At 40.8% G+C, this 19,104-nt stretch overlaps 1 protein-coding gene across 12 annotated transcripts in view; it reads right to left on the bottom strand.

Annotated features, from left to right (window-relative positions):
• Positions 1-1,965: 1,965 nt before the first annotated feature.
• LOC105083904 (adenylate cyclase type 10) overlaps positions 1,966-19,104 on the bottom strand; it is a 37,326-nt gene continuing 20,187 nt past the window's right edge. For 2 of the 12 annotated variants that reach the window (XM_074348664.1, XM_074348665.1), the window contains exons 17-32: positions 18,734-18,870; positions 17,919-18,044; positions 15,431-15,700; positions 14,240-14,569; positions 12,005-12,068; positions 10,576-10,795; positions 10,101-10,226; positions 7,526-7,698; positions 6,797-6,953; positions 5,194-5,398; positions 5,008-5,104; positions 4,445-4,563; positions 4,081-4,198; positions 3,437-3,635; positions 2,716-2,911; positions 1,966-2,212 (exon numbers count right to left, since the gene is read on the bottom strand). In XM_074348664.1, the coding sequence (XP_074204765.1) occupies positions 2,145-2,212; positions 2,716-2,911; positions 3,437-3,635; positions 4,081-4,198; positions 4,445-4,563; positions 5,008-5,104; positions 5,194-5,398; positions 6,797-6,953; positions 7,526-7,698; positions 10,101-10,226; positions 10,576-10,795; positions 12,005-12,068; positions 14,240-14,569; positions 15,431-15,700; positions 17,919-18,044; positions 18,734-18,870 (2,605 nt within the window). In that variant the 3' untranslated portion in view covers positions 1,966-2,144. Of the gene's footprint in view, positions 2,213-2,715; positions 2,912-3,436; positions 3,636-4,080; positions 4,199-4,444; positions 4,564-5,007; positions 5,105-5,193; positions 5,399-6,796; positions 6,954-7,525; positions 7,699-10,100; positions 10,227-10,575; positions 10,796-12,004; positions 12,069-14,239; positions 14,570-15,430; positions 15,701-17,918; positions 18,045-18,733; positions 18,871-19,104 lie in introns of those variants that run through there. The other 10 variants (XM_074348670.1, XM_074348671.1, XM_074348669.1 and 7 more) reach the window with 10 other exon arrangements.

Raw genomic sequence — 19,104 nt, 5'->3', positions numbered from 1 at the left:
AATGACAGAATTGAAGGGAGATAAACAAATAGTAATAGTTGTAGATTTCAATATCCACTTTCAATATCCAAATGATAGAACAAGTAGGTAGAAGATCAACAAGGAAAGAACAGACATGAACAACACTATAACCCAACCAGATCTCCACCCAACAACCTCAGATGGTACACTCTTTTCAAGTATACATGCCACATTCTCCAGGACAGACCATATGTTTGACCATAACCAAGTCTTAATAAATCTAAAAGAATGGAAATCGTACAAAGTATGTTTTCTGACCATAATGGAATGAAATTAGAAGTCAATAACAGAAGCAAATTTTGGAAACTAACAACCATGTGGCAATTAAACAATACATGCTTAAATAACAAATAGGTCAAAGAAGAAATCATAAGAAAAATTAGAAATACTTTGAGATGAATGAATATAAAAACATAACATACTGAAACTTAGATGATTCAGGAAAGTCAGTGCGTAGAGGGAAATTTATAGCTGTAAACATCTGTATTAAAAAAAAAGATCCCAAATCAACAACTTAACTTTCCACCTGAGGAAACTAGAAGCAATAGAATAAACTAAACTCAAAACAAGCAGAAGAAGGAAATAATAAAAATCAGAGCAGAAATAAATGAAATAGAGAACAGAAAAACAATATAAAAAAATCAACAAAACTGAGTTGGTTCTGACAAGATTAACAAAATTGACAAAACTGAGCCAGACTGGAAAGAAACAAAGAGAAGACTTACATTATTAAATCAAAAATGAAAGTGTAGGGAGAACTACTAACCTTATGACATAAAAAAAGAATTGTAAGAAATATTATAAACAATTATATATGAATAAATTAGGTAATGCAGACGAAATTCCTAGAAAGATACAAACTACTGAAACTGACTCAAGAAGAAATAGAAAATCTGAAGAGACATATACCAAGCAAAGAGGTTTAATTAGTAATCAAAAAACTTCCCACAAAGAGACGCTCAGGTCCAGATAGCGTCACTGGTGAATTCTACCAAACACTGAAGAGGGAGAAAGGGGGAGGGGAGGGAGAAGGAGGGGATGTGCAGACCAGACAGCATGATTTAAAGGGCAAGTATCGGCTTCCCTTTCCCAAGCATCTCCCTCCCTGTCCTTAGAGTTCTGATCTTGGTCATTTGAACAGAACACTGAAGATTGGGTACAGGGTCACCTACTACAGGCAAGGTCCCATGAAAGTCTGTAGAGCCTAGTGGTGAAGCTTAAACTCTGGAATCAAAATTGAGTTAGAGTCCCAGATCCACCATCTGGTGGCTATTTCTTAAAGTAAAACCTTTCTAAGCTTCAGTTTCTTCAACTATACTATGGGGATGATAAAAGTACTTGCTTCCCAGAGCTGATACAAGGATTTAAAGACTGTATTTCAAGCATTTAGTATAGTGCCTGGCACAGAATAAGTGAATAATGAATGGTAGCTAGTGTAACATTAGCTAATTGATTCTATGAAGATTAGATGATTGAGTTATAAACTATAAAAATTGGCGGGAAGATCATGTTCTGTGGAAGAAAGGCCATCAAACAGATAAAGGCCAAAGACACCAGCTCCAAAAAGGGAAAATAAAAAGAGACGAGAGCTAGGGTCATATACACTCTAGCCATTTCAGTTTCACATGGGAATACCCAAACCACAGTGCAAAGGAGAAATGGAATCCCACTGCCTTTTGTACCTCTCAAAAGACTCCTTGACTTCTTGGGAGCCATTTTCACATCTGTGCCAAAAGAGGGCAATACCAAAGTACTTGCACTGCCAGCCTTCCTTCAGTAATGACCACTTCTTCATTAGGCCTATGCTTCCATCTCTTAGTGGATCTCACCTTACATAAGATGGAATCAGTTTATCTCCAAGCCTCCCTGGCCTCTGGTCCGGCTCTGGTTCTATTTTCTGCCACAGCTGTGATAATGACTATTAAGAATTAAGAAAGATCTAAGTTTCACACTTCATAAACATAGGCTTTTATTTTGGCAAAGCTATAGACAGCGGTGACTGTAAGCAGCTAGCATATTTAATATGTACACTACACAATATCTTAAAAAGGAGAATTTGGGACTTTTCTTTGTGTTATATATAATAAAAGAATCATGGTCCCTTCAGATGATTTTTGTTTGTATTAACATATGTATTCTTGAATTTCTTCTTCATCCTTATTCTCCTTGACATCAGCCACTCTGACAAATCCTGAAAGCAGGAACATAAAGAATAATACAAAAACAAAGAATTTCCTCAGCAATTACAAATTTAACCCATGGCCTGGAAAAGAAGATTTTCTGGGCTCTAAAGCAAGAAACTATATTCTTTCCTCTCTTTTTCTTGCCCACATCTTATCATTTACCTTCTTAGATATTACATTGTGATTTCTAAGGCCTTCTTTCTCCCTTAGTGACCATCTAGCTACTCCAAGGGAACAATCTATTTAAGCTGGGACCAAGGAGGAACTTTCTATGGCAAGGGTTATAGATGCTGAAACAAAGGGCTGAGAGAGGTTGAACAATATAAGGGGTCTCTGTCTGTCTAGCCTGGGTCCAGCTCTGTGAAAGAATGACAGTTACCTCTGGAGCAAGGACTAATCCTCATATCTGCACATCCTTTCTTATTTGGAGTTGTAGCCTTTGACTGCTGTGAGTAAGAATCTGAGACTGTTCTTTGTCTCTCAGACAAGGGTTCCAGGAAGGGATGCTTACTTTGTATTCCTAAATTTCCTTCAAAGGAGTTGTTTTCTTCCAGGAATTTGCCCTCTATCCAAATCCTGGTAAAGCAGGTGTCAAAAGGTCTGGTGGACTCTCTCCTTCCATATCTCATTACAGAGGCTTTAAGCTCAGAGACCCACTGGTGATAGACAGGGCAGGTCACACATCGAGAGAAGAACTCTTTAATGTACTGAAAGGAAAGGAAGGTCCATTATCTCAGGGATTAGTACTTTCTTTCCTCCACTTCACCCCACTCCATTACAACAGTCCACACTCAGTATACTCACTCAGGGATGGAGGAATAGAAAGGAGTTATTGACGGCAAAGCAGGCCCCCCAGATCGGTTTTGAGATACAGAGAAACTGGAATGTCTTAGACTCAGAAAGCACTGGCTGTGGGGAGATGTCAATGCCAGACTGAGACAGAAGTAGTCCTTTGAGAAGGGCTAAGTGTTAATGTTTTAATGGTATTGGTAGTTGCTATGCAAAGTCAGAAAGTTAAGGAATCCAGTCCTGACCTACATGCAAGAATATCTGGGAGGAAACATGAGGTAGTTGAAAAGACTTTCTAGGTAGAGGGAAAAAAAGGGTTCAAGGAGGAAAAAGAGACAGAGGCAGCAAGGAGAAGGGTAAGGGAGGGCGGCAGGTGGCAGAAATAGTACCACAGGGTCAAAGTATAACTTAGGTGTCAGGTGATGAACAAGAGAGACAGGTACCTTGAGGGCCTGGCGGTGAGTCTCTGAGGGAGTATGCTTGAAGACACCCTCTGGTATTTTCTGTAACATTAGCACATGGCACTCGAGGAATCGGACAAAGCCATGTGAACCAAATAGTGAAGCATTGGTTCTTTTCACCAGCTGGCGAGCCCTGGAAAAGTGGTGCTCAAACAGATTCCACTGCGAGTCCTGGGCAAACCTGGAGGGAAAGAATCACAGCTCTCAGCTCTCTCCCCTGCTTATCAACCATGGCTTTTCAATAGAACCGTCACTTCTTTAAGGCCTTATGACCTCCTGGACAGTCAGAATTGTGATTCTGGTAAGTGACCAAGGCTGCTAACTCACATGTAAGGAGACTTAAAAGGAGACCAATGATATTCAGACTTACCATGTCTTATCTAGCACTTAAATGTAACCCTAAACTTGGCCCTTAAACTATAATCCAAACATGTTAAGGGACAAAAAGAACCCTTTCCATAAGATGAGGGGAATAATGGGAGGTGAATGGTCTTTAGAAGTGGGTTAGAGATGTGAAATAGTCCTGCCTGGGAGGGCAAAAGGCCATAGCTTAAACGACACCATGGTGTCCTCAAATTGCTACCCTTTCCAATAGCCCTAAGTAAGACTCTGGTACCCCACATTACCACATGGCCAGAGAGGCATGGACCCCCAACATGACATTGAAGTCAGAAGTTAGAATGCAGCTGTGCTCATAGTGCTGAATGAAATGCAGACATTCCCCAAAGGGCCGACACAGCCATCCTGTGGACAGAGGGAAAAAACAGGCCAGTATAAGTTGTCATGTAGGAAGTGGTACAGAAGGTGTGTGGTACAGGGGAGGAGAAACACCCGAAAGGCAGACACCCCTGAATCACAACGTGGTTCCTAGACTTCAAGGAACCAGCCACGCCCAAGGGACAGGCTCATGACTGCCTTTCTGCTAAACCTAGGGCCCTCCCTGAGGCCTGAATCCCTTAGGAGCACAGCAGAGCCCTGCACAAGATTTACCTTCTCCGTAGAGCAGCAGATCTAAGCAAGCAGAATAGAAGCAGGCCAGGCCAAGGACATCATGACCCTGGGAAATGAGCGCCCACTGACTCTCCAGCACATGGACACACAGATCAAATCTGCCGAGAGACAGAGCCACTGGGACCAGCTAGAGAATGGGGATGATGGTACAGGAGAGGAGGGGACCTTACACCTTCAAAGCAGCTTAATATCCTCTAGATCTCCTCTCCTTAACTCTACTTATACAGAGAGCATGTGTGTGGGATCAGACCTGTCTCCAAGCAAAGGAAATGGGAAAATGCATCTGAGACAATGCCCAGGGCCTTGAGCTATGGCAATTACCTACCTCCCCAGACAAAAGTGGAAAAAAAAGGTTTATGTAGTAACTTAGACTCTGCATTTCCACTCCTGACCCCCCACACTTAAGATAATGCTTCCTGGAGTGAACAGAACTGTGGAAATGGAACAGCATCTCCGTCTCCACTCCAAACTTCTCTGGAAGATCGTACCCTCCCCTCCCCTCTTAGGCAACAAATATAAAGGACAGAAAATGATCTTAATACTTCTTCTTCAGAAATGCAGATCTGAAGAGAACTGAGAGAATTAGATTCTCCAGAGCTGGTTTCTTGAGGTGTCTGCATATCTCATGAGCTTGAAAACCTAAGGAGGTTAAAGAGCATTGTTTGAGCTCTAGTGGTGAACCTGGCCTCTTTAAAAGCCCCAGGACCACCAGCCCCAGGCCCCATTACCCAGCTTGATGGAGAAGTCAAGATGGCCGAGGCAGAGCTTGGTGTAGGCCAAGGCCTGCATGAGCTGGGCTGTGGCCAACAATCCCTCCCTGGAGAACCAACACAGGGTGCTTTTCTGAACGGCCATCTGCTCACAGTGCAGCCACTTCTCCCTGTCACCCATGTTCTGGGAGAGCTGGGAGAGGGCCACATAGGTAGAGACAACCTGTGGGGCAACAAACACGGGGCAGAATATTCTGACTGTCCAGTCACGCCACATTTCCACCTCATCCCTTTCCTGCACGAGAGCCCACTGCACACCTTGCTGCTCCCTCAGTGAGCACTCCTAGGGTCTCCACCACTCACCTCAACGCCGGTTATGAAAACAGGCTCCTTCTCACCCCTCCACATCTAATTTGATCATTCTCACTGCCTGTTCTTTAAGCAAACCACTTTCTCTATCTACCCCTCTTCTTTTTCTCCAATCCAAGGCTTTCCCCTTCAAAATGCTGGCCAAACTGTACCTCTTTTATGTTCTCTCTAATTAAGGCCTCTGATTCTTGCTCCTCAGAGGTCTTCAGCACTGTCGCCTAGATCTCTGTTACCAGTTACACACACATTTGACATCGCTGATGACATTCTTCTTGAAACACTGACTTCATTAGGTTTCCAACAGGATGATAGTATTAAAATGTAAGTAGACTCTGTCACTCCTCAGAGCCCACTGATGGCTTCTCATCTTCTTCAGAGTAAAAACCAAAACCCCTTCAGTGGTCTACAAGGCCTGCACCGTCTGCCACCTGACCCCCAACCCCAGACTCTCTGACTCATCTCCTGGCTCTTTTTCTCTCCTCCCTCCTCTCTAGTCACACGGGCCTCCTGCCTGTTCCTCAGACACAGAGGGCATGCCTTGTGCACTCTCTCTGCCCTCTTCCTGTCCACTCTTCCCCAGATAGCCATATGACTTACTTTCTCATCTCCTTTAGATATTTGCCCAGATGTCACCTGCTCCGGGAAGGCTTTCCCTACCACCTTATTTAAACTTGTACCCCCCAGCTCCCAGAACTCCATGTCCTCCTGCCTCCACTTAGTTTTCCCTCATTGCATTTATTATCACCTAACATACTATATATTTCACTTATCTATTGTCTGTTTCCCTGGAACCAAGGTCAGTCCCTAGCACAGAACAGGCGTTCATCAAATATTTGTTGATCAGATGGATAAAAGAGAGATAACAGACAGATGGACACTAAAACTAGGAAGACATATTTCCCTTTCTTCTTTTCACCTAAGTCAGTGACTCTAACCCTTTTTTTAGATCATGGACTTCTTTGAGAATCTGATGAAAGCTCTGACCCCCTCCCTACCTCCCATCACTCCCTGGATGCTCTTTTGAACATACACACAAAAGTCGACATTCAGTTCAGAGTTCACAGATAGCCTCGCACCTGGAAGCCCATCTATAAACTGCAGATTGGGAACCCTGCTCAAACACATGATCAGCAGTGTCCTGTTAAGTCTGGGTTACTGTGGAACCATGCTTAACCAGGGACTTAGCAGGGTCCTCTCCCTAACATTTTAGGTTTCTGACTGATGTCCATAGGTAAAACAAGGACTTGCTTACCTGGGCTTCACTGGCAAACTCCTTGGCTGAATTCTTCTGCATAAGAGTGGCCAGGCAGGCAAACCTGCGGCTGCTGGCTGTGGCCTCCAGGTTGTAGAGCTGCCAGAGCAAGGAGAGGCAGTGCACCCGCTGCTGCAGGACTGCCAGCTTCTTCTTACTGGTGTGAAGCACAGGTGGTTAGCCTGCCCTTATTCTTCACCAGTGTCCTCTGTCCCTCCCCACAAGAAATCTGAATCTATCTATCCACAGACTTTCAGACTAGAAAGGTTCCTGGAATCCCACTACTTCTAACCCCGTATGCCTTTTAAATTCATCCCTCTTGACCAGGAAAAAAGTTAAGAGATGTTTTTAAAAAGGTTCACTCTCTGAATTGTTACTTTGGTTGAATATATTTCCTATGAATTATTATACCTCAATAACTAGGGAGCAATTTAATATTATGTATATGTCAGAGAAATAATATTAAATTGCTATTTTACGTGTATATGTACACACAATACACATATATGTATCTTTATTTGAAAGAGACAGGATAATACCACACTCCAAGAACAAAGTCCTCATTTTGCTACACTGAATTGGCTGGGAGAGTAAGGTAAATGAACTGGACCTGTTATATGCCTGAAAGGAGGAGTCTCTTTATTTCAAATAGGCAAACGCCAGGCTGGGCCCTAGATTAGTTCTCTGTGGCCCTAAATGGAACCAGGGCAAGTTGACCAGGCTTCTCACTTCTCACTAGTGTTGTTCAAAGGTTGGCTCTGGGAACAGGAACGCCAGTATTTTTCTAGGAATGTTTGGAAAATGACACCAAACCAGGTCCAAGGGAAGCTCCTTTTTAGCAGTCGAAGGGCTTGCCTAGCCAATTTTTTGGCCAAGGTGATCTGGCCCATGTTGAAACAGACCTGGAGATGGGAAAAAGACAAACAGCGATGCAAATGTGGGAGGAGTGCAAGAGTCTGGATATGACACACTGGCTTTTATTTTGGGAAGTGTACTTGAGGCCACTGTGGTGCTCGAGTGAGCTGAGTTAGAACAGAGGACAAGCACCAGTAGGGCCATGAGCAAGTAAAAAAGTGAGAAAACAGAATTATAGAGAAGCCACTCTCCTTTCTCATCTCCCACACATTTGTCAGTGAGCAGGTGAGGAAGTCTGTGATAAAGTGATGCTGCCAGACTCAGATGGGATTGTCATTTGTGCAGAGACTAAGATGTTTCAGATGCCATGAAAGCATCTGAGATATCACCTAATCCTGTATCTCACTTCATAAACAGGTTGTACTGCCATAGTGCATGTAGGGGTAGGAGCTGAGAAACCACCCTGAAGTTATCATGTACCTTCATGTTCTAAGGCTAAATCGACCAAAAAAGTGATAAAGTCCAAGGTGATTTCAGTACAATCTTGGGAAGACTGCACAATAATTCTTTTTTTATAAAGAGAAAGAAATAATTATTTCACTTTGCTTCAAAGACCTTTTGTCTGAAATATAAATAATGCAATACTGTGGACAACTCTAGTAATCCCTTTGGTGTTTAAAGACATTGTACACATCAGGTTTATTCTCCTAATCAGGGTATCTTGAGGTTGACATTGAAATTAGTTTTTATTTACTTTTTTTTTTAATTTTAAAGCTCAGCTCTGTAACAAAACACCCTCATGGTTTTATGGAGTCTTTATTTATAAATTGATAAATAATTATTCCAACACATTTTGTTCTGCTGGATTTAGCAGGAATGAGGCTGGGAGAAGTTGCTGAGTTGTCCTGAGTTATTCACACAGAATAAATACATTTACTCCTGTGTGTTCTTTGAAAATGGAATGTCTCATGGCATGCTTTCCCCAGAATTTCTATTCATTATACAAATCTCATTCTCTGAGGAAATTTGTTATAAATGATACAGAATGATCTACAAAGCATATTATTTATTTATCTTTAAAGCAAGTAGTAGAATGGAGTACAGAAAGCTCCTATTTGTATATAACAAAGGAAGAGGGGAGATTATATGCATTTATGTATGCCAAGCCCCTCTGGTAGAAAACAAAGATATATAACCTTGAGGAGGGGACACAGCAGCTGAGAGATGGGGTAGGGAGGAGACTTTGAAATGTATGTTCCTTTTTTCTTTCTAGCTTTACTGAGATATAGCTGACATATAACATTGTTTAAGGTGTACAATGTGAAAATTCTTTTTATGTAACTGACATAGAAACTTCTGTTAGTTTTAGTAATACAACATAATGATTCAACATTATGTATATGCTGGAAAATTATCACCATAATGAGATTAATTAAATTCTGGCACCACACAGTTACATTTTTTTTCTTGTGATGAGAACTTTTAAGATCTACACTCCTAACAACTTTCAAATATACAATACTGAATTGTTAACTACAGTCACATGCTGTACATCACATCCCTAGAACTTATAACTGGAAGTTTATACCTTCTGACCATCTTCACCCATTTTGTCCACTCCCCCATACTCGGAAATTAGTTTATATACACTCCGATGAGAAAAGTACATGAAAAGGTAATTCACAGAAATAAATGACCAATAAACATATAAAAATAATGTACCTTATTAATTAAGAAATATACATTAAAATATAATTATCATTTACGGATTAGCAAGTACAAAGAAGACTTATAATATTTGATGTTGGTAGGGATGTGAAGAAATGGGAAGAACTCAAATTGACACAATATTCTGCCAGACAATTTGGCAACATATTTATTAAATATATTCATATCTTCTGCTTTAGCATTTCCACCTCTGGAAATTTCTCTTATAGAAACACTCTCACAAGGGAGTAAAGAGATATTTATGAGAATATTCACTGTACCAATGTTTATAATAACGCAAAAATTAGAGATAACTTAAATGTGCATGTAGAAGGGAATGATTAAATAAATTTGACATATGGATACAATGTAGTATTGGCAGCTACAACTATGATTGGATACATGCCAATATGTGAATATGTTCAATCTGCATTATTAGGAATAAAAGTCAGCTGCAGAAGAAAGAATACAGAATATGATTCTATTTGTAAAAAATGGAAAACAATAATGATACGACTGTATGTGTACAGCTGGTGGAATTTGCACTACATTATTAACTACACTAGGGGTGACATGGGATTAGTAAGAGCTCTTTCACTCTACATATAGTTCTGTTTTGAATTTGTATAACCTTTTATCACACTTATCATCACACACAAAAAACAAAGAGATTTTAAAAGAAATAACAAAGTATCCCTCAAGGGGAAATAACCCAAACTTCAACGTCATCCCTCACCCTCACCTCTGATCGAAGACGGCAGAAAGTGGCCTCCTCAAACTGACAGATCTTCACCTTGTGCTTTTTCAAATATGAGAATGCTGAGGGTTGGCCCAGAAGACTGCTTGCCTTCCTCAAATAAAAGAAGGCCTCCAAACAAGACAAGAGATGGAGTAACTGGATTAGGATTCGGATGCTGCTAGGCACGTGCTTAGGGTGAAGGTTGGATCAAGGTTTCGGCAAGTTTGAACTGGGGCTGGATTTAGTTAGAAATGGGGACTAAATGGACTACGCATGCAGGAGTCAGGGGCAGCGCCGACAGCACGTGCTGCTCCTTCGCTACCGCATTCCCACTTCATGTTTTCTCCTAGGCCCATTACAGCTCCTTTCTCCCATTTTCCTCCACTTTTCATTCCAGGCTACTTGACAGTAAGAAATCCTAATCAAATTCCCTCAGTCACTTGGCTCAGCTCAGGGGCAGAGAGCAGAGCTTGCTCACCATATAATTATCTGACAGGTCCAAGGAGGCAGCAGCAGCCTCCAGCAGGTAATAAAATGCACACGTGGTTTCTCCAATGACCAGGCAGTGCTGGGTGAGGGGTGAGAGCACTAACTTCAGGATCTCATCACAGTGGCAGGGCTTTGTGGTCAACATATCTTTCTCCAGGTTGGTCTGAGCCAGTCTCCAGTTCACTTGATCCAGGAACTCTTCCTCTGTTCTTTGTGAGAGAAGATGAAAACTGAGAGAGGCCACAAAGCAGACACTCTTGCCAGGCCATTACCAGGTCTCAAAGCCACTCTGTCCAGGAAGCTTTCCTTTATAATTCATTAATTCTATGTCTATCCTTCTCCTCAATCACTCCATAAGTTTTTGAAAGTCAGGGACCTGATCTATAACGGCAAAGCCCTATTAGGGAGTTTTAAAAACCCAAAGCCAATCTAAGTATCTCACAAACTAAATGGGGAAATGACCATATCTGAAGAGTAAATTAAACAGTATTCCACGAAGACATAAAAAATGATACAAAGCAGTAAATAATACATTTCTCTATTAGTACATTTGAATTCTGTCATGGCACTTTGAATATTATTTTACACAATGTTACCATCTTATCCTACAATAACCTTGCCATTCAGACAGCCAAATTTACCTTTTACAGATGAAGAAATTGAGGCTCAGAGAGTGTAAGTGACTTATATACGACCTCACAGCTACCATGTAGAACCAAAACTGGAGTTCACCTCTCTAGCTATTAATCCAGTGTACTTTCCACAGGCACCATGAGTTCAAAAGAGGGCTGATCTCTCTGAGACAGAATGATTGAAAAAATGTGGGAACTGAGGAGGGCTCTGAAGGATGGTGAACACTCTGATAAGTGGAAGAATGTGGATGCCACTGAGTATTTTTAAAAGGGAGAACTGTGTGAGTAAAGACAAAAGGTAAGTGTAGGGGTGATTTGTGTGGAATATAGATTTTTGTTTGAAAACTGTAAGAAATCAGGTTGGATAAATGGGATAGGAAACTCTAGAGTGGCTGGTGGGTTCAAGGTAGCGACATTTAAAACTGATAAGACATTAGAAAGTCAGGAGGTTCATGGTTATGGAAATAAAGTCATTTTAATATCATCTGGGTTCAAAAGTAATTGAGAAGGCAAATTTACAGCAGAAAAAAAAAATCTGTATGTACAAAGCATTTGAGAGTAATTAAAGTTTTTCTCTACCACTAAGAAATAATTTCCCTACAAAGAATCAAAAATTGCCTTTCTGATTCTCTGTTAGCTTGAATTTGGGGCCAAGCACAAGAGTCACCACTCCTGGACGGTCAGCTGCCTTCCTTGTCTGCAGGTAAGGTGAATACCCTAGTTTAACGATCATCTGTGTCTCACTTTCTGGCCCCCTTCATGCCCACTCTCAGCATCTCCATCTACCTGTAGTGTTCATTTGTGAAGGCCTCCTGACTTCTGGGTGATTTTGTCTGGAACTGAAAACTATCTGTAGGGAAAAAAAGATGATTATCTTTAATTACCCATGCCGGGTATTAACTGAGAACATTTAAAATTCCTGACTCTATTTCCTTTGCAGCTTAGTTCATGAGCTAATTGCCTCCCTCATTATAAAAATGGTAAATTTGGGTTTACTATTAGCCTTACACACAAAATTAGGGTGCTAAATTTTTTTCTTAAAGGCAACTATCTGTGATTCAAATGGTAACTCCTTTCATTTGCAAACCTCCCAAACCAATTCCTAATTCTGTCTGCAAAAGAAAAGAATAAAGAATGTGTCCATCTGGCTGGCTGGCTAATTCTAATAGTAAAAATCCATGAATATATATGGATCAGGTTTATGAATAGATGGGAGTGAACCACAGAGCCTAAGACCTAGTGAAGAAAATCATGAAGGCACAAGATGCCACAGTTCACCAGTCAGTGGGGGTTTTCAGTGGGCCAGTGGGGGTTTTCAGCTTTACCTAGCTGGCCTTAAATACACTTTATCCTCCAGATTTGACTCTTCCTCTGCAGCTGTCTTCTGATCAAAAAGCAAAGACTGGGAATGATGTGGAGATGTTACCTATTACAACTCAGCAACATAGGAGGTGGGATTGAAAAGAAGTCCAAGAGAACTGTTATAGGGAGGACTTGTGTTAAATAAAAGAACTGGTTCTCTGATTATTTAATGATGTCTTATAAGGTAAAGTAAGGCTAAGGTAACTAAGGAAACTGGAACTTGGCAGCACCACTGCAATGCACAATTCCCAGGGCACCATCCTATCGCAGCCTGTGAACAGAACCCTCCAGGTGTAGGCAGTACCTGTTTTGCATGGCCATGCACAGAGGCCCTGGGTCTGGGAAGCCTCCTCAGGGTTCAGCTGTGCTGGAAATGTCTTAAGCCTCTCACACCCAGATTGACTAGGCTGTCTAATCTAAAGCTGATAGTGACCTCTCAAAAACAAAAGGTCATATAGGAAATATGAATGATAATGCGATTTCTTCATAACACCAACCAGGACATTCACTGTTGCTTTCCTCTTTTCCCTCAGAAAGTACAAAAGTGCAAATGCCCACAGAGCTCATCAGCCAGTGACCAATTTCTCCAAGTCACTGGTCCACCTTCATAGAGTCATTAAGAATGTTACAGCCAGATGAGGTATTAGGATCATAGGTCAACACCTTCATTTTGGTCTTTTACCACCACCAATTTATCATCTCTCCCATATCCCTCTCCCCTGCCAACACCAACACCAACTCTTCTTCTAACAAAGTAGAAAAAGAGACAATTTCGCTGGGTCTTGATAGCTGTCTTCAAATATGAAAGAAGGTACAACTCTGAAAAAATGCATGAAAAAGTTGCAAGATGGTAGATTTCACCTGGATGAAAGCAGCTTTCTGACAGCTACTGACAATGAAATGGACTGTCCTACAACGTAAGCTAACTGAAAATGTTAAAACAAAGAGGAAGAACTCTTACCTGGGACGTGGTAGAAGGATTACAGATTTGGGAGAATATCTATCCACTAACGAATCTTCTTTAAGTAGCTAGCTCTTACTTATCTTTCAAATCTCACTTCTGGCATCATCTCCTTCAGGGGAGAGTCCTATCTTACTCCTTTCTCAGGCTGGGCTAATGGCCCTTTCTCGATGTACCCAATCCCTGCATAGTCTATTTTCATCACCCTTACCATACCATATTGGAATTCTTTATTTATATGTCTGCATCACCCCCAAAAAACTGATAATTTTATTTTGTATTCTTAACACAGCATCTGATACACACAAGGACTCCATGTACGTGTACTGAGCTGAATAATTATAAAAACAGTAACAAAAATGTACTGAGCACTAACCATGTGCTTGGCACTATTCAAAGCACTTTATATATTTTAACTCATTTAATCCTCACGACAATCCTGTGAAATTGGTATTATTATTTTCCTCAATTAATTGAGGTTAAATAACTTGCCCAAGATTGCCAGCCGAAACAAGTATGATCTCTACAGTTCCTTTTACCTTTGAGATTACATTTTTCTTATTTCTGGTATTTCAGGGATAAATGGCTCTTTCACTTATTTTTCTCCCTTAATCTGATTTCACCTTTTGGATGAAGAGCTCCAAGTACATGAATAAGAAGTGCTGCCCACACGTCCCCTGTCTGCCCCCTGGATTTACCTTGGGGAGAAGGCAGCTGCAATTTGTCTGTGATCACTCGTGTTAGTATTGAGCCAGTATCTCTGTAGCTACAGAATCGGGAGGTCCCACTGGAACTCTTAGCAGAACAGATGGCAAAACGGTGGAAGGGGACAAAGTCACCCCCCTGACAGCTCCCACAGCGGCAGGCCAAATCTTGAAGAAAGCAGGCACATTCAAGGTGCAGGGCTACCTGTTGTGCCTTGGGCCACAGCTCCCAAGCTGCTTCCCGCAGAAGAGGCACTCCAAATTCTAGGTCCTCGGTTTGAAGCAGGGATAGTCCCTCCCGTAGCCTGAGAGGAGAGGCAGTATCTGAAATACAGGAAAATCTAAGTGAGAGTCTCACTTAAAGTCCTTTTATGCTACCAGGTAGCAAATTCCCAAGCACATGCTGCTAGTTTATAAGAAAATTTTATTTCTAATTCTTACTTCGTATTACTGCTTTCTTTGCATAAAAAATTTTATACCAATCTGAGAGTGACACTGATCATATTTAATATAAAGTACAAGAGGGAAGAAATGATCAGTGGTACAGAACTACACTGAATAGATTTCTTAGTTGTTTCTTCTAAGTTGAGCTTTTTTTTACTAAAAAGTATCGTAAATATCAAATAATCAGAAAGGCTCTGCCCAAATATAAGGCCCAAACATATTTCAAAGTCAAAGGGAAATTATCTGTGGGTTATATGTGTTCTGAGTAGCTTATGCCACAATTTTATTCTTTCAGGTGGGGAATTTGAGATTGCAGCTATTTAACATATATTTTGCGTTATTGATGTCTGTTTCAGTGTCACATGTGTTTAACTTCCTTATAACCTTCTAAAATTAGAAATAGTTCATCTTTATTTCTTTTTATTTATCCCAAAAAGCCAATAAAAGACTATGGCAATATTTTGTGAACCAAAAATCAAAACACAAATACTTAACACATGGGATTAACAAGGAACTAGAATTCTTGAAATTAAGACAACTCTAAAAAACACAGGCCATTCATTTACTATAACCATGGCTCCTCCATGATTAAAATAAGCACTTTTCCCAATTTCTTAGACATAAGCTTTAAGAGAGTGGGCCTGTGATCTATGATACGGATGCTCTTTCTGAACACAGATACCCTCACCCAAAGCTCTCTATTTGGGCCTGAGAACAAGGGAATAAATAGCTCTTCCTCACCTGGCTTTCTCTTCTCTTTGGTTTGTTCAATAATCTCGATAGAGGAAGGCACTAATATTGGCTCAGCAGGAAGCTCTTGGCTCTTGCTGCACCAGCAGAGCACATGTATGTCCACAAGAGCCCTTAGCACCTGAAGTAGCTTACTTTCACTCCAGCCAGGCAGGAGGTGCTGCAGTAGATCTATGTGGAAGGAGTGACCGATGACTGCTGCACACTTAACCAGCAACTGCTCCTCTGGGTTCAATTGATCCAGTTGGTTCACTGCTATTTCTGAAGGAAAAAAAAAAAGTAGTGAATAAGCTTTCTACAAACAGAATATACTGTGCTAATAATACATTGTGTTCATTTAAAAAAAAGGCTTGCTTTTTGCCCACTCCTTTTTCACTCAGCCAAATCTCTTGAAAGAGCCTTATCTCCATGTCCTCTTTTGTCCCCATTCCCCATTTATTATTCAACCAACAATCAGGTTTTCACCAAAACACTGAAACTGTACTCCTCATGGTCACCAAAACCTTTTGTTGGTAGACCTGAAGTTGTGCTCTGAATCCTGTACTAACAATTCTTCCCATTTTCCTCCTACTTTCAACTAAACACTGAGGTTGGCTTCCAGGTCCCAGAATTCAAGTAACTGTAAAGATCTGAATTAACTAAAGTATTTTACTAAATCTCTCCATATTCTGACCAGTAAGCCACCAAGCCCAAAATCTTGGATTAATTCTAAACTTTTTCCTCTCCCTCACAACCACCAGTCACCTGCTCATTATCTTTCTAAATATTCTTGAATATGATTCTTCCCGAACAATTTTACTATAAGCAGTCATTTTCACCTGGATCACCATACTACTCTGTTTTGAACATCTCCAAGTTCCTCTCATTCTTAGCCCTAAGACACACTAACTAGTGGTTGGATTATACGCCTCATGTACAAATATAATCATGCCAGCACCCTTCTTAAATACTCTTATAACTTATATGGCCTTTCACAATTTAGCTTTGGCCTTTCATTTAGACCAAGGCTTTGCTGACTGAACCATTCATTTTAGCTTTTTCTTTCCATGTGGATTAACTTTCTAGCTATTTTCCCAGGACCCTGATAAAATTAGAATGCCAGCTGAGTTACCAGGTAACATTGCTTATGCTAAGAGTGATCCCTCATAGGAAATTGAATTTGGACTAGGAGAACTGTGAAAAAGGTACAAATACCTGGTGGTAAGCCACAGTTTTGGGCTTCCCTGGGTATAGTAATTCTTGTGACAGGTCACACTCCTGGCAGGGCCTGGAGGTTATGCCTAGATGGCTATTATAAGAGATGCCAGTTCCTAGCTGGGAAATGGGGCATCCAAGCACTCATCCAGGAGGGATGAGTGACCTCATTCCATCACATCTAAGCTATTCCTTGAGGCTCCAGAGATAGCAGTGGAAACTGCTGTGGGGATTCCCACTGAAGAAAACCACTTGCTGCTGTTCTGCTAGAGTGCTGTTTCCTGACCTGCATGCTTCTAAGTTAGTAAAGCCAATGCTAAGTGTGGCCTATCACGGCTGTAGGTATATAACTGTCCAGATGGACCTAAAACCACCAGAGTGAATAGCTTATAATAGCTAACATTCATTGAATGTATATTATGCACCATGATTTATTTGATTTCATCCTCAACCAACCCCATGAGGTAGGAACTATCATTAACCCCATCTGAATGATGAGAAGACTAAGACTTAGATCTAAGCTTATCTAAGGTTTCACAGCCAGTAAGTGGAGGAGCCAAAGGTACCCAGGTTTTTCTGACCCCAGAGTCCTGGCTCTTAATTACCAAGGTGTTCTGTACTGCTGTTTCATATGCATATCCTATATTCTCAGCAAGAACATATTTGACTTGAAGGCCTACTTATTCATCATAATTTTCCTCAAGAAGGTTAGCAAAGTACCCTGCCCACCAAATACCTGAATAGAATATTAAGGAAAAAAAAAACCCAAAACCTCCTTGTCTCTAAGAAGAAGATCCTCTCTAATTATATATACCCAATTCTGATGGCTTCTTTACTCTTTATCTCATCATTCATTATAAACTTTCTTTGTACTCTTTTTATGAAATTCCTGCTATGTGCGTAACACTGTCTCCTCACTACCACCATGGATTTTCTTAAACTTCAGTAACATTGTCTCCCTTGTTCACTGTCTCCTCCAGCACAGGAATATGCACAAAGGGAAACTCAGGACATAATTTTTATTAAATAACTAGAAAACTTTTCCAGATAATCAGTCAGCCTCAAAGAGAACAGTGGGCTTACTTAAGTAAAACATTACTCAGATAGCATTACAAGTGTTTAAGAGCTCTTCTGGTAGTGCCAAAATTTATTTCTGGAAGGCAGGTTTCTTTTTTAAAGAAATAAAGCTAGCATGATAATGAGAGACCTATACTCAATCAACCACCAAATTACTAAGTGCAATGATATCTGTAATTGGTTTACTTGAGGTTTTTAGGGGACCTGCCTTTTAATAATGGTGGGAGAAGCACTGTATCCAAGTTTACATCATCCTTGACTGTACATACATAAAGGTCCTGGTCTTCAGAGCTGGCAGGAGAAATACTATACATTGTGGATTTCATGGCATTGGCTGTAGGAAAAGAAGACTACGACTGAGGAAAATGCCATGCTTAGTGACTGTGGTTTTAAAGATACAAAAATACAAGAATTTAGTCAAGAAACTAAAAGGATTAAGATGAAAGGAGCTATAAGATTTAAAGTAGTTTACCCACCCATCCTCCCGGTTCTCTAATTTTCTCTTAGAAATGAACATTTTCTGTACCACATGGTATCCAACATTCTCACCCTTCCTGTTTACCTTCCAATAGCCCTTGATTCTGCTACCTCACAGCTCCAGGATGCCTTTCTGGATTTTACACATACTTCTCTCTCTTTCCTCCTCCCTTCTTCCATTCCTCATTCAGATTATCACGTCACCCTTCTCATCAGTAACGTGCAATTCTCTATTGGACTCTCAAGTTTATCAATCCTTTCTAGTGGACTCTGATGTTTATAAATCCTATTTTCCTATCTTCACCTCCTGGGCTGCTCAAAAAGGAACTAAAGTAGATTGACTCAATTACTTTACCTGAGGCAGGGATTTAGTGTTTTCAACATAACTACATATTATCTGTATAGTACACTTAGCCAGGAAGGCCTAACCTTGCTTATGATGCCGGTAGGGAATAGACACATGCTTCATAAGGGCCAGGTGATGCCATGGTCAAGAATGAACTCCAGCAGCAGGACCAGGGCAGAACCCTGGGGTACTCAGCTTACCTGAGAGGGTCTCCCACTTGCTAGTCTCCTCCTCCTCCTTTTGGAGGTCATGAAAGAGCAATATGTTCTTAGAGAGAAGGTCCTGGCATAAGACCTCACAGTAAAAGGGGTTTCCAAAGCACCTGCGGAGAAGGTAGCTGTAGAGAGGTAAGTAGGGGATTAAAGATGTCCACTGACTAAAGATGTCCACTTGAAGAAAGCCAAGCATAAGGGTATTTCATACTGAGGAATATTTCTTCTGTTGTTAAAGTCAGTTCTTGATGATATACACTAACAGAAGGAAGCCTCGCCATAAAAATGTTAAAAAAAGTTTCTGATTGGTTTTGAAATGTATTTTGGCAGTAACTTTTCTCTCACCTATCTTCCTTCTA

This window comes from Camelus bactrianus, chromosome 20, assembly GCF_048773025.1.
Source record: "Camelus bactrianus isolate YW-2024 breed Bactrian camel chromosome 20, ASM4877302v1, whole genome shotgun sequence".
In the NCBI taxonomy this organism is placed as follows: domain Eukaryota; kingdom Metazoa; phylum Chordata; class Mammalia; order Artiodactyla; family Camelidae; genus Camelus; species Camelus bactrianus.
This window is presented reverse-complemented; position numbering and strand designations above follow the sequence as displayed.